Raw genomic sequence first — 16,145 nt, forward strand, 5'->3', positions numbered from 1 at the left:
ACGTTTCTTCATAAAGAATCTTTACTAAGGTTTTTTTGGGGTTTTTTTCCAAAAATTAATTTGGGATCTCTTTCCTAGTATATATTTGTTTAACGGTTGAATATGTAAAATGTGTGCCTTGTTATATTGCTAATGCTTGTGAATATAATCTTAAAGAATATAATAGAAAGTTTGCATTGTTTTATAATTGTCTTGTTTTAGCGAGGATTGTAGTAGGCTGTAGAGAAACTCATTGTTAAAAGGACACCATTGTATCTCCAAGACAGGCTTTATTAACATAGTCCAATATGCTATAATTTGAGAGGACTTTTTCTTAACCATTTGAAAAGTTTCTCTATTGCTGGCATCACTTTTAAACAGTGTGTCTGCCTGTTTTGTTTTAAAAGGAAAAATTCAACTTTTCAGAGGTTTATATTTTATTAAAATAAAGCCCTGTCTTAAGGATATATAAAAGTGTCCATTTAAAGTCACACATCCTGGTAATAATTTTGTCAGCTAAGTATTTTTAAAATCAAAAGCAGAAACTGTTTTTTTATACTAATATTTTTTCATAACAGATAACTACTGGAGAGATTCAGAATGAAGTATGTGATCAGGATGAAACAGAAAAAGTAAACACTGTTTTACTGAACATTTATTCAATATATTTATACATTTGACTGCGTGAGTAGAACAGAGCTTTTAACAAGAACCACTCTGTTTTTCAGCAAATGCAACAACAAAACACACAGAAGGTCGAGCTTAGCAAAGTTCCGGAGTACATCAAAAAAGCTGCCAAGAAAGCTGCAGAGTTTAATAGCAACTTAAACCGTGAGAGAATGGAAGAGAGGCGAGCTTATTTTGATTTACAAACACACGTAAGATCTGATTGCTTCCAGGGTGATGCTTTACACGTTTTTTGCAATAAGACGCCGCCTTACTTTTGTGTAATAAAAATGTGCTTATCCCACAATTCCTAGAGAAGACAAAAAAACTAATGGTGCTGCAAATTGCCTAAATCAGTTATTTAATTTGCATTTTAGAAAACATAGGTAGCAAGTTTTGGTTTTCCGGGGTGTGTAAGACAAGTACAGTTAGCTGTTGTGTGTTTGTTTAAAATACAAAAGAAATAAAAGCATTCCAGACTCTGCATTGAGGGGCCAGTAAAAACAATTTGAAAACAGTGGTGAGTATGGTCATTTTATCTCCTTTTGATTTTGTCGAATTAACGCCTAGCTGTAAATGAGCTATGTAGCTGAGTCAGCAGTTGCAACATAGGTTACACAGTATTTGAGCTATGGGGGTAGATTTATCATAGTGCGAGCGGACATGATACGATGTAGGGCATCATGTCCGCCCCAAATCGATAAATGCCGACATCATACACTGTCAGCATTTATTATTGCACCAGCAGTTCTTGTGAACTGCCGGTGCAATGCCGCCCCCTGCAGATTCGCGGCCAATCAACTCGATCGGGTTGATTTCTGTCTGCGACCTCAGAGCAGGCGGACAAGTTATGGAGCAGCGGTCTTTAGACTGCTGCTTCATAACTTCTGTTTCCCGCGAGCCCGAAGGCTCATGCCGAATCGGGCACCAAGCTCCATATGGAGCTTGATAAATCGGTCCCCTAGTCTATCTGGCGAGTGTATTTATACAGCAACACAAATCAGGATTCTATAATATTAAGTTTTTAATTTTCAGATTAATTTATAGAGCAAATAAATATTGATTGTAGTGACCCTTTTGAACAACCTTTGGAAAGACCGTAATTTGTGTGTATAGTAAGGAAGCATTAGTAGTTTACTAGTTTAGTAAATCTAGTTGCTGCTCAGAGATTGCCTGCTGGAGCCTATACAGTCCTCATAACTAGTGTCTTTTATCTCTCTCTAAAAAGTGCCCCTATTTATGCGAGAGCTGGTTGGCTGATTCTTCATATATATATTTTATGAATGCTGCTTTTTAAATGTATTATTAATTTTTTTATTGACACAGAGCAACTCCCTTTTTATTCTTTTATTATGTTTTTATTTGTATCCTTTTAGGTTTTTTTTTTATTTATTTTTTATATTTTTGAGGTTCAGTTAAAATCGTACATGAAAAAAAATATTGCAGTATATGCTACAAGGACAAATCATTGCAAGGTGTACAACCAATATAAACCAATAATTGTATATTATAGAACAATAAGATGAGTTTTGAACACAAAGATATACATAGCGTGAATATGACTCGCCCATAATACTGCGTACCTTCTAGATAGCACTTGAGACCACTTTTGGACCTCCTAGTATTATGGGGAATCTGTGTTGCAGATGATAAACCTCCTTTTTTTTTTTTTTTTTTTTTTTATTCTACATTGATAAGTTAATGTTTAAACCTCCTTTGATATAAGAAGCTGCTTTTGGGCTCCAAAGTAATGGCATATATAGTAGCTGGAGGCGAACTGTAATATAGGGCCACTTTTGGACCCTAAACCAAACTATTAAGAAAAGGAGATGCATATTGTGCTACAACGATATAATCAAAAACTGGTAACATATTACAGGCTACTTCCTTTGTATTTTAATATAAGCTCGGCATGTTGTGTCTCCTTACTTAATCTAAGAGAGCTACTGGGTTGTGTAGATGTAGAAATAAGAAAAAAAAGAAGTGTGTGTGTGTGGGGGTCTCTTCTAAAATACTGTAGCCATAAATAAAGCTGGCCTAAAGCAGTTTATGCTATAAAATATGATAGCATTAAAAAGCAATAAAACATATTTTTGTTTGCACTACAAGATTAATACATTTCTACTATTTTGACTGTTTTAGTTTCATAGTCTTGATATAAAATTATTTATCAAATTTCAACTAGAATATTTGGTAGTAAACGATCTTGTTAATTACACAACCTTTTTGTGGAGTTGCTATAGACAATTCTAAACATTGTTAAATTAAATGAACACCTTGTTTACTGCAATTCTTTTTGACCCACCATTTGCCTTATTTTGAGGAGCAAATCTGGGCTTGAGTCTGCAGCTGAAAAAGCTAGCTACGATCATAATGTTAGTATAAAGTGCATTATTTTGCAGTTCTTATCAGGTAAAGAAAGCCATTTAGAGATGGATATGTAGCAGGGCTACCCTTGATATGTCTGCCGTGTGCTTTTTTTGGTTTGAGAATTAGAAAAGCCACACATTCAGAGCTAAATTACATGAAAAGGTGGCAAAATAAAGAATATTATAAAGTTGTTTTACAATGTATAACTAAACCTTTTATAATAAAACTTCAAGGTGTTTACTATACTAGTCTTAATTTGTTTCTTTTTTCTTGTGGTTAAAAAGATTATACAGGTGCCTCAGGGAAAGTACAAAATTCTACCAACTGGGGTGACAAAAGTGAGCCCTTATCCAGTTTCTCTCATACCTGGGCAGTTTCAGGAGTACTACAAAAGGTATTTACTGCATATACTGTTTGAATATTAGTATGCAATCACATGTTCATAATCCAGAGTAACCTCATGTTTGTGTCCCTTTATTGATTGATGATTAGTGATATATTTACTGAAAGAAATATTTATAAATGCATATATACATATGTACAGGGAATTTATTCTAGTAGAGAGATATTGGGGGATGAGTATTTTTTTGTTTTTCTTAAGAATGACTTTTTTCCCATTCCCTTATATCTACTTTTTATCTGCCTTCGGAAGGGGGGGCACTTTTAGGAGGCCCACAGGTGGTGTGTGGGCGTGGCCTCGATGGGAGGGTGGGACTGGGCGGATTGGGCGTGTCATGGGCGGAATTGGGCATGTCACGGGGGGCTGGCTGGAGCTGCTGCTGTACCTGGGCAGAGTGGTGGTGGGAAGCCACTGTTGGGGGAGGGGCACATGATGGGGCAACTATTAGTGTCTCCGTTTTAAGTATTCTTGTCCGACATATAATTTTGTAAAATAAATTGATAGCATTCTGGCTGCTAATCACAATTATTGGTGTCTGAAATGCTTTAGCAGAAAGCACATGTAGGGAAAACAATGTAGTGTGTTATAAAGATCATAGTTACAAGTTTAGGGCTGGGCGATATGGGTGAAGGAAAAAAAATCGCTTTTTTTAAAAAAAAACGCGATTGCGATTTTATTAAAAATTACTATAACACCTTAATTTTTCAATAAAACATTTATTTAACACTACATAATCTTACTGTACATGTTTCTCAATGTCCAATACACTCTTGGAGCATAAAATACAAACCACAAAAGAAGTAAAAAAAAAAAAAAAGTCAGGCACTTTAAAGTATTTGTACAATACTCACTTTATTGCTCACAACTTTGAGCTGTCCCATTGCTTGACCACCCCCACACCACTCCCAGATGACTCCCACACACACTTCAATCTCTTCCAAAATGGCAGTTTTGCAGCATTCTCTGGTCCGCCTCTCATCCTCCCTCTCCGCCTCTCTTTTCAGGACAATCTGAGGATTTTTTAAAGAAAAAATTAATTGCATACTCTCGCAGTTTTTAAACCACAGCAATTAATCGTGGTTTAAAACCGCATCCACGATTAATTGTGCAGCCCTATACAAGTTGTTTAAATGTAATTATTGCATGCTGCATTATACACCCTCAGTGGGAGACCAAAAGAGAGCTCAACAAGTTTGAAACATTTGTTTTTGTTTAGCAAAGCAAGATCAATTGAAATGCCCTAGTTTAGATTAAACAGAGAAAAAGGTGTGTACCAGGGGTGTGCATAAAAGATCTTAAAGTGACAGTAAATGTTGGGGAAAATGTTGTGTGTTATGTGCAGAATTATGTAACAGGACGATAGCCTTATGTTTTATTTTCGCTCGTTAAACAAATATTTCCCCCCAAAGTATACTTGCCTCTACTGTAAAACCTCTTCAACACGGCTGCTTATTCAAACAGCGCATCATAGGCTCACTGTCTAATCATCGGACTCGCTGTGATTAGACAGTGAGCCTTGTTTGTAAAAGTAGCCATGCTGAAGAGGACGGCTTCACAGCAGAGGCAAGTATACTTTTGGGGGACATATGCGTTTGAGTGAAAATAAATAAATAAGTTGTCATGTTAAATAATAATTCTGCACATAGTTTACTGTCCCTTTTAATTAACAAGATCTCCAAGGTCTGGTTGGGTATTTCTTTACAGGTTAACATAACCTACATAATACTTTAACTAATGCTGCATTTTGCTAAATCAAATAGCTCTCAGTATATCGTATAGCCATCTGCTCATCCCCCACAGAAAACCTGAACTATCATTTTTTTTTTATACTACAGCGGAGGCATCTGGGAAAGAATATGCAAATGATCTACACAGTGCCCCAATTTTTTATTTCAAGTATCCGTTTTCAACACGGATTCCCTTATGCTCAAAATGTAACTTTCATGATTCGGATAGAGCAAGCAAGTTTTGCAAAAAAAAAAAAAAAAAAAAAAATTTTTCCTTTTGCAGCTCTTTTCATCATGTAAAATGATTATTAGATTTTTCATTCGAAACAAGGATGTTCATTTTCTTTATTTGTGTTTATTTTTTAAATTCTGTTGCTGATATTGTTTATTCATTTGCTTTTAGGTATTCCCCAAATGAACTCCGCTATTTGCCATTGAACACTGCCTTATACGAACCTCCTCTAGATCCTATGGACCCTGAAGTACTTGCTATGGACAGCGAAGGAGATTCAGATGATCTTGACGAGGGACGCGTGGATAAGAAAAAAATCAAAGGATCCTCTGTAAGACTGAACTGCACTATTTCTCACCTATCAGTTGAGAGGGAGCAGGTGAAAGGCATTGATATGTTACTGTGTCGTCAAGGGCTTATTTAGATTTTGAGTCTGCTATCCCCCCACATCTGCTTATTTTAGGCCCCATTGGGGGGATTTGGTATGTTCAGGGGCATTGCCGTGAGTGTGTGTGGTGATGTCTTAGTCCTGGAAAGTGCCTGCTGTAAATGGAGACGGGACCTGGATGGGGTTGTATATAAAAACCCTCCAATCTCAGCTCCCCTAACACGGCTTGTGTCATGGGGTAAAAAGTATAAGTACCATTTTATTTAAAAACAAACAAACAAACAATAAACTAATTTGTAGGAAAGGATCCCACGGCCTTTGTGATGAACTATTCTTAGCACATTTTATGGATATATATCTAGGTAATAAAAGTAGCAGTAATAATTACGTGTATGTATTTAAGTAGAAAAATAAGTTGTAAAATACCCTATGTTAACATCAATAGGGCAAGAGACCTCCAAAAGCCAATGTCTGGATTAGGATGCAGCATATATGTTTGTTTAAAGGGACAGTAAACACCTTGTAATTACAAGTTAGTACTGTTGTATTGCTACAGAATAACATATAAGCCAAGTCTAAATGTTTTTTTTTTTTTTCAAACAAATCAACGTCTTTGCTGCAATTGTTTCGTGATAGCCAAACTCCACCCACAACTTGCCTTATTTGGAGGAACCAATCTGTGCTTGAGCCTATAAATAACAAGGCTAGCCATGGACATTGTGTTAGTTTTAAGATACATCGATTTGCGGTTGTTATCAGCTAAAGACTATTAGGGAAAGATATGTAGCCAGATTAGCTGTGAATTTACAGCTCAGAAAATTTGATTTCTTGGCCTTTATTCAGAGAATATGAATAACGCAAAAACTTTTCTTTCACTCATGGTTAGTGTTTGGCTGAAGCCATTTATTGTCAATCAACTGTGTTTACTGTTTTTAAATCATAATGACAACATAAACTACCCAAACGACCCTGATCAAAAGTTTATATACCCTGGTGATTTTGGCCTGATAACATGCACACAAGTTGACACAAAGGGGTTTAAATGGCTATTAAAGGTAACCACCCTCACCTGTGATCTGTTTGCTTGCAATTAGTGTGTGTGTGTGTGTGTGTATAAAAGGTCAATGAGTTTCTGGACTTCTGACAGACCCTTGCATCTTTCATCCAGTGCTGCACTAATATTTCTGGATTCTGAGTCATGGGGAAAGCAAAAGAATTGTCAAAGGATCTGCGGGAAAAGGTAGTTGAACTGTATAAAACAGGAAAGGGATATAAAAAGATATCCAAGGAATTGAGAATGCCAATCAGCAGTGTTCAAACTCTAATCAAGAAGTGGAAAATGAGGGGTTCTGTTGAAACCAAACCACGGTCAGGTAGACCAACTAAAATTTCAGCCACAACTGCCAGGAAAATTGTTTGGGATGCAAGAAGAAAGCCATTACTACGCAAATGCCACACAGTATCCCACTTACAATACGCCAAACAGCACAGAGACAAGCCTCAAACGTTCTGGCACAAAGTCATTTGGAGTGATGAGACCAAAATTTAGCTTTTTGGCCACAACCATAAAGGTTACTGTCACAGATACGGGGCTGCAGGGGCTAAACCCCTACAACCTCACCCCTGTTGTTTCTCAGTGGTTTTGGGCTCCTCAGAGCAACCACAATCACTCTAAGCTTTTTGTTTGCTTTTTGTTGGCTTGTTTTTGTGTTCTAAACTTAAGAGAAGAGCTGGTCTATGACAGGGAAAACCCTCCTAGGCTGGCCGGGCTTCTGGAATTCCCGGTCGGCCACAGGACAGCAGGACACCCGCTAACTTTACCCCTGGACGCTCCAGCAGTCTTTTGCCCCAGAGCTCCGCTCTTTTGGGGATTGGTAGCCCCTAGGGAGGACAAGAGCTGGTGGAATTATCGGAGGGGAGCTCCTTTGGGAACCTGGGGTTTTGGACACCCCTAACCCCATAACTTCAACAGACTGTAACTCCGGTCCCCAGTAACGAATCACGCTGAGTTTTGGATTTTTGTGTCATCTGGGGAACGAGAGCTCTAAAATGACACCGCTCTACCAGGATTACCCCGAAAACGCCACCATTAGGCACTGGGATTCTGTGGGACTGTGGCTGCTATGGAGGTGCTGGTCAGTCTGGAGGGGCGGGAATGGCGGAAAAATTGTCAAGATGAGCTGTCTGTATATAAGGAGTGTATGTTTTACAATAAAGAGAGTTCCTGTTTCACCTGAATGCTAGTATGTCTAGTTATTTGGTGGGCTCCAGCTAAAATCACTTTCCTGGGCTACATAGCAGCCTGTTCCAGGCAGAGGAAGGACCCTCAGGCAGAGCTACCTAGTCTGGGTAGCTGGAGTCTGCCACAGGGTGGGACCCTGAATACTGGTGCTGTCGGGCATCAGGGTTGGCTACAGGCTGTGGTCACTTGCCAGCTACATAGCTGCAGTCGGCAGGGAGGAAGCAGGACCCGTTTGGCGGAGCTACCCAGTCGGGGTAGCCAGGGTATCCGTCACATTGGCTGGCAGTGGTGGGATCTGCTTCTTTCACACAGTTTCTGCTGACAGAGGAGACATGCCACAGTAGCCGTTAACTATGGGAACCAAGCTAATAAGGAGAGTACAGGAGGCGCTGGCCCAGCTGGACAGTCCTAGTTGGTATTGGGACCTGCTGGCACAAAGAGACCTTGTTCCCTGGCGACTCTGGAGGGAGGCTCTTCAACAAGAGCAGGGCTATCGAGTAACAACCCTCCCCCCTGATGACGAAGATTACTGGCTCCAGTAGAAGTTACGAGTACCTTGCCTGGGAGGACAGCCCAGGGAGGAATGGCTGTCTGAATTGGATGGACTGGTCCAGGATGAGATGGTTCTGGATGACAGCTACAGGGCCCTCCGATGGTATGCTATGCAAGTGTGGCCATGGCTGGGTGATGGTGTCCCCACAGAGGGCTTTGGCTACGGCGGCCCTGGATTACTATTTGAACTAATGGCAGAGGACCCAGATTTTGGGAGTCATGAGGAGTGGAGACTTGAGGACATTTGTGAGTACCGAGGGAGCCTGCTGAGTCTCTCAGGGGTACCCTGGTTGCAAGCCCATTTGGATTATATATGTGGCCATCAATTGGAGATGAAACAGAGATACAAAAAAATGCCAGATTGCGTTCAACAACATGCCACAGAGACTGCAGGGAGCTATGATACAGCAGTCTGGGAATCATGGAGGTTGGCCTCAGAAGTGGCAACAGAGCATAAGCGACGACGAGCTGCTAGATACAGATCAGCAGCCTGGCCCCGAGCTTATGGACTTGGACAAGGGAGCCACCCTAGCAGAAGCACTGGCAACAGGGCAGAGAGCCATCGGCCTCTGCCCAGCCCCTGCAGCAGCTCTGGTAAACCAGGGAGAGGCAGTAGTCGTCCTCCCTCCCCTTACACAAAACCCCTTGCAGGGAGAGACTGATGTTGATAACTCTCCCCAGCAGCAGAACCCCTTCCCGGGAAAGGGGACAGTCGGTCTCTCCCCCCAGCGGCAGAGCCAGGAGCAGGGAGAGGAGACAGTCGGTCTCTCTTCCCAGAGGCAGAGCCATCCCCTGGGAGTGGAGTTAGTCGTCCTCCCTCCCCTTACACAGAACCCCTTACTGGGAGAGGAGACAGTCGGTCTCTCTCCCCAGAGCCAGGAACAGGGAGAGGAGACAGTCGGTCTCTCTACCCAGCGGCAGAGCTGAATGCTAGTATGTCTAGTTATTTGGGTGGGCTCCAGCTAAAATCACTTTCCTGGGCTACATAGCAGCTTGTTCCAGGCAGAGGAAGGACCCTCAGGCAGAGCTACCCAGTCTGGGTAGCTGGAGTCTACCACAGGGTGGGACCCTGAATACTGGTGCTGTCGGGCATCAGGGGTGGCTACAGGCTGTTGTCACTTGCCAGCTACATAGCTGCAGTCACCAGGGAGGAAGCAGGACCCGTTTGGTGGAGCTACCCAGTCGGGGTAGCCTGGTTATCCGTCACAGCTACATTTGGAGAGGAGTCAACAAGGCCTATGATAAAAGGTACACCATTCCTACTGTGAAACACGGAGGTGGATCGCTGATGTTTTGGGGATGTGTGAGCTACAAAGGCACAGGAAATTTGGTCAGAATTGATGGAAAGATGAATGCAGTATGTTATCATAAAATACTGGAGGAAAATTTGCATTCATCAGCCCGGAAGCTGCGCATGGGACGTACTTGGACATTCCAACATGACAATGATCCTAAACACAAGGCCAAGTCGACCTGTCATTGGCTACAGTAGAATAAAGTGAAGGTTCTGGAGTGGCCATCTCAGTCTCCTGACCTCAATATCATTGAGCCACTCTGGGGAGATCTCAAACATGCAGTTCATGCAAGACAGCCCAAGAATTTACAGGAACTGGAGGCTTTTTGCCAGGAAGAATGGGCAGCTTTACCATCTGAGAAGATAAAGAGCCTCATCCACAAATACCACAAAAGACTTCAAGCTGTCATTGATGTTAAAGGGGGCAATACACGGTATTAAAAACTGGGGTATGTGTCAACTGTTATCAGGCCAAAATCACCAGGGTATGTAAACTTTTGATCAGGGTCATTTGGGTAGTTTCTGTTGTCATTATGATTTAAAAAGAGTAAACACAGTTGATTGACAATAAATGGCTTCAGCCAAACACTAACCATGAGTGAAAGAAAAGTTTATCATTCATATTTATTTATTAAAGACAATGAGATGTACAGTCAGTAAACCAATATTTAAATAATGAAATAATTACCCAGAAAACAAGTATAAGTAAATACCCTGTTTATTACTCAATATAAAGCAAACATGAGAGAGCTTAAAATAGTACTGTACTGATGAACAAAATAAGTATGCCTGAAGTTTTAAAACTCTTAAAGGGAGAGGAAACTCCAACAATTTCTTCTGTGATTCGAATAAAACATACAATTTTAAACAACTTTCCAATTTACTTCATTCTCTTTTTATCCATTGCTGATGGGACAGCATTGCACTACTGGCAGCTAGCTGAACACATCTAGTTAGCTAATCACAAGAGACAAGTTTGTGCAGGCACCAATCAGCAGCTATCTGCCACTAGTGTAGGATATATGCGACTGCATATTCTTCTTCAACAAGGGGTACAAAGAGAATGAAGCCCATTTGAAAATAGAATTTAAAAGTGTCTTAAAATGACATGTTCTGTCTGAATCATACAAGATTAATTTTTACTTTCTTATCCCTTTAAAGGGACAGTCTACCATAGAATTGTTATTGTTTTAAAAGATAGATAATCCCTTTATTACCCATCACCCAGTTTTGCATAACCAACACAATTATATTAATATACTTTTTACCTCTGATTACCTTGTATCTAGGAACCTTCTTCCAGCCCCATGATCACATGACTGTGACTGTTTATTATCTAATGTCTTAAATTTAGCATTGTTTTGTGCTAAATATTAAATTACCCCGTGCCTGAACACAGTGTTATCTATATGGCCCACGTGTACTTTCTGTCTCTTTGTTTAGCATATAAGTCTGTCTAGGTTTAGTTTAAACTAAGAATACCAAGAGAAAAAAGCAAATTTGATGGTAAAAGTAAATTGGAAAGTTGATTAAAATGAAAAGTCCTATCTGAATAATGAAAGTTTAATTTATACTAGACTGTCCCTTTAAGTGGGGTTTAGGAACTATGAGTTGTGAACATGGATGTTGGGATTGTATGTTTGTTGCTCATGTAAGATGGAAAATGTGTTGGTGCTGTGATAGAATCATATGAATCTTATCTTGCTTAGTTGGATAGAATGGGTAAAGTCAGGCAGCTCTGGTATATCAGATCTGATATAATACTTGGATTTAGTTAGCACTGCTCTGCTTATTCGTTTTGATGGAAACTAGTGTATTTCATGACTTGAACTTCATCTGCTATGAATTGTATGACCTGTGTTGGCATGTGCTTGAGGACAAGGGTATTTTTACTGCATATATGGATATTTTCACTTAATAACACTTACTTCAGTACTTCCCTGTGGGTGCTATTTTCAGAAGTTCAAATATTTTAAATATTGAAATTGTGGTAGAGTGTTTTATAATTGCAATGTTGCTTCCATATTACTGTGTATAAACCCCTTGAAAGTCCCACTTGTGCATTGCTGCTCTAGAGATAACTTTATCCATGTGTTTTTAATTTCTTTTCAGGGGTTAAAAACATTTATGAGCAACAATAATGCAACAATAAAATGCTCTAAAACATGAAATCATTTAGAGAAATTCCACATTATTACTTTCCTTCATAATTTTTTCCATGCAAATTGGGGGTTTATATGTTTCTCTACTATTTCCATCACGGATTAACACAATTTTTCTGACTAAAGGGCAGCTCCTCTGGGAATGTGTCGGATGGTGAAATCCAAAAGGAAAACAAGAACAAGGATGAGACGCTACAAGCAAAAACAAAAACAAAAGAAAAAAGCACCCCAAAAAAGGAGAGCACCAAACGTTCTGTACAGTCCAAATCGGTCTCCGGGTACAAGGTAGAAGAAAAAAGCCCCTGACTCAGCTTCTTTACTGACCAACATTTTTTTTTTCCCCTTGAAACTATCTTTCATTCTAATTTTTTTTTCCTATTATTATTATTATTATTTATTTTTTTTATTTATGGGGTAAATATTTGTGGATCCTACTTCCCATTCATTTTTTTTTTCTTCTCCTTTCAAGGTCCATCTGCATTTCTCTTCCTATTTCCTTCATTTTTTTTTTTTTTTTCCTCATTTTTTTCCCCCTCGTTTTAGTTTAAATTCCTTTTTTCTATGGAGTGTATTTTTCCTGTACCCAGACTTTGTGAAATTCCCATTTCATCCTGAAACACCAACTCAGTGTTTAAAATGTCCTCTTAGTAACTTGCAACGTTTTTTTACCTGGGCACCCATATGTGTAATTATTTATTTCTGACAGCACTGAAGTTATGAAGTTAGTAATGTAATTTTTTGTTTTTGTTTATAACCCTAGTTTTATATTTGGAAAGAAAAGCTAAGTACAGAGTGGTACAGGTACAAATCCCCATATTCGGAATTCCAAAATCCAGAATTATTCTGAAATACAAACTTTTTTTAATTTAATATTTTTTTTTAATACAGTAATTAAAACTTAGCCTTTTCCCCACCACTAATTCAGTTTTCTCTGCTTAGGTCATAAGTTTGTTTTTTGTGTGTGCAAAAAATACAAATGCTAGTGTATATTTCTGATTACAGGACTATACTATTTTCCTGATGGTACTATGTATACAAAAGTATATATAAAAAGTTATAATACTACCATTATGTTGCATGTATAAGCTGTATTATGACATGTAAATATTGCCTAAATGACATGATATTTTTGTTTACACTTGGGTCCCCTCTCTCTAAGCTGTAGAGAGGGGAATACACAAATATTCTGAAAGCCAATCAAGTTTGGATAAAGGGTTTTGTACCTGTATATGTAGAAAAGAGGTTCATTACACTAGTACATTGCTTCATAAACACAGGAAAGGTTGTTCGTTTTTTTTTTTAACTGTAGATATAGGAAATATGCACTTGAGGTAACACGGTAAATACATAGTGCTTTGTATGCAGGTGCCACATTTTAATTTGAACTGAATTGTGCAGTACAGTTCTAAAGTGATTTTTTTTTTTTTATTTGTGAAGTCTAATAGTCCATTATGGTGGTATCTCCTGTGCTCTCAAGTATTATGCCATGAGATATAATGAAGATAATCTTTGTCCATGACAAATGTTGAATATGTATGCTCAACTCATTCATGTTTGTCTCATGTTTTCAAACATCAAGAAAAAGCTTCTGGGAATTAAAATGTAGCTTAAAGGGGCATAAAACTCCAATTTTTCCCTTCATGATTCAGATAGAGCATACAATCTTAAAACCACTTTCAAGTTTGTTTCTTTTATCAATTTTGCTTCATTCTCTTGGTATCCCTTGTTGAAGAAGCAGCAGTGCACTACCGATTAGCAAGCTGAACACACTTTTAAGCCAATAACAAGAGGCATATATGTGCAGCCACCAATGAGCAACTAGCTTCCAGCTTTTAAGCCTACCTAGGTCTGGTTTTCAAGGATACCAAGAGAACTAAGCTAATTAGATAATATAAAGTTGGTTAAAATTGTATGCTCTATCTGAATTATGAAAGAAAAATGGCTGGTTTCATGTCACTTTAAAGAGACAAGTGATGCATTAATTTACTAGTACATTCAGGGTAGTAAAAAATAACTGATAAAACTCGCTTAGAGCCCGATGGTCTAAAGCTCTCCGCTCACGTGAGGGTATCTAAGAAGTCTTGTAAGTACTACGAGGTCCCTCAAAGACTTTTACAAACACAAAGTTAACCTTGACAGATGGTTATCTCACTATGTAGGGCTCTGTATGTAAACAAGAGACTCCTATATTACAATATAAGGTCTAAAACATAATCTGAAAGATTTTGTGTGATTTCTCTCCATGGCGGCAAGTTTTTTTTTTAATCATCAGGTCCTTAGGACTTACTTGTTACTAGCTCCTTGTTCTACTGTATGTCACATTTTGTCAGTCTAGTGAACTGATAGAAACCCTCTGCCCTGATGCTATGTAATTTATTTCATAAAAAAATAGTGCCCAGATTCAGTGTGTTAAGCAATACAAATATCCTTGTCATCTATAGGTGAATCATATACACACGGGTCATTAATAGTTTCCAGTGATAGCTTGCAAACATTTACTTATATAGTAAAACAAACAAATAATTGAATTTCAGCTTAGAACATTTTATAGAACACTAAACTAATATTCAGTCCAACCATGTGTATGTTTATATGTCTTGGTAAAGGCATCTAATAGTAATGATGAAACGTTGACTGAAATGGATTATAAAAAAAAAATAATTATATACAGGTGAAACTCGAAAAATTAGAATATCGTGCAAAAGTTCATTTATTTCACTAATACAACGTAAAAGGTGAAACTAATATATGAGATAGACTCAATACATGCAAAGCAAGATAGTTCAAGCCGTGATTTGTGATAATTGTGATGATTATGGCTTACAGCTCATGAAAACCCCAAATCCACAATCTCAGAAAATTAGAATGTTACATGCAATCAATGAAACAAGGATTGTACATAGAACAATATCGGACCTCTCAAAAGTATAAGCATGCATACTGTATGTACTCAGTACTTGGTTTGGGCCACTTTTGCAGCAATTACTGCCTCAATGTGCCGTGGCATGGAAGCTATCAGCCTGTGGCACTGCTGAGGTGTTATGGAAGACCAGGATGCTTCAATAGCGGCCTTCAGCTCTTCTGCATTGTTCGGTCTCATGTCTCTCATCATTCTCTTGGCAATGCCCCATAGATTCTCTATGGGGTTCAGGTCAGGCGAGTTTGCTGGCCAATCAAGCATAGTAATCCCACGGTCATTGAACCAGGATTTGGTGCTTTTGGCAGTGTGGGCAGGTGCCAAGTCCTGCTGGAAAATGAAGTCAGCATCCCCATAGAGCTCTTCTGCGGAAGGAAGCATGAAGTGCTCCAAAATCTCCTGGTAGATGGCTGCGTTGACCCTGGATTTAATGAAGCACAGTGGACCAACACCAGCAGATGACATGGCTCGCCAAATCAACACAGACTGTGGAAACTTCACACTGGACTTCAAGCATCTTGCAGTGTGTGCCTCTCCATTCTTCCTCCATACTCTGGGTCCTTGGTTTCCAAATGAGATGCAAAATTTGCTCTCATCAGAAAAGAGGACTTTGGACCACTAAGCAACAGACCAGGTCTGTTTTTCTTTAGCCCAGGTAAGATGCTTCTGATGTTGTTTGTTGTTCAGGAGTGGCTTGACAAGAGGAATAAGACATTTGAAGCCCATGTCCAGGATCCGTCTGTGTGTGGTGGCTCTTGATGCACTGACTCTAGCCTCAGTCCACTCCTTGTGAATGTCCCCAACACTTTTGAATGGCATTTTCCTGACAATCCTCTCCAGGCTGCGGTCATCCCTGCTGCTTGTGCATCTTTTTCTTCCACACATTTCCCTTCCACATAACGTTCTATTAATGTGCTTTGATACAGCACTTTGGGAACATCCAACTTCTTTTGCAATTACCTTTTGAGGCTTTCCCTCCTTATGGAGGGTGTCAATGATGGTTTTCTGCACAGCTGTCAGGTCAGCAGTCTTTCCCATGATTGTGATTCCTACTGAACCAGACTGAGACCATTTAAAGGCTCAGGAACCCTTTGCAGGTGTTATGGCTTAATTAGCTGATTAGAGTGGGACACTTTGAGCCTAGAATATTGCACCTTTTCACAATATTCTAATTTTCTGAGATTGTGGATTTGGGGTTTTCATGAGCTGTAAGCCA

The 16,145-nt window shown here is 39.2% G+C and overlaps 1 protein-coding gene across 3 annotated transcripts in view; it reads left to right on the forward strand.

Annotated features, from left to right (window-relative positions):
• PHF10 (PHD finger protein 10) overlaps positions 1-16,145 on the forward strand; it is a 123,664-nt gene that overhangs the window by 37,795 nt on the left and 69,724 nt on the right. For 2 of the 3 annotated variants that reach the window (XM_053710996.1, XM_053710998.1), the window contains exons 6-10: positions 558-611; positions 708-857; positions 3,300-3,409; positions 5,546-5,705; positions 12,139-12,297. In XM_053710996.1, coding sequence (XP_053566971.1) covers positions 558-611; positions 708-857; positions 3,300-3,409; positions 5,546-5,705; positions 12,139-12,297 — 633 coding nt within the window. The remainder of the gene's footprint in view (positions 1-557; positions 612-707; positions 858-3,299; positions 3,410-5,545; positions 5,706-12,138; positions 12,298-16,145) is intronic. The other variant, XM_053710997.1, reaches the window with a different exon arrangement.

This window comes from Bombina bombina, chromosome 4 (assembly GCF_027579735.1).
Source record: "Bombina bombina isolate aBomBom1 chromosome 4, aBomBom1.pri, whole genome shotgun sequence".
Lineage (NCBI taxonomy): Eukaryota > Metazoa > Chordata > Amphibia > Anura > Bombinatoridae > Bombina > Bombina bombina.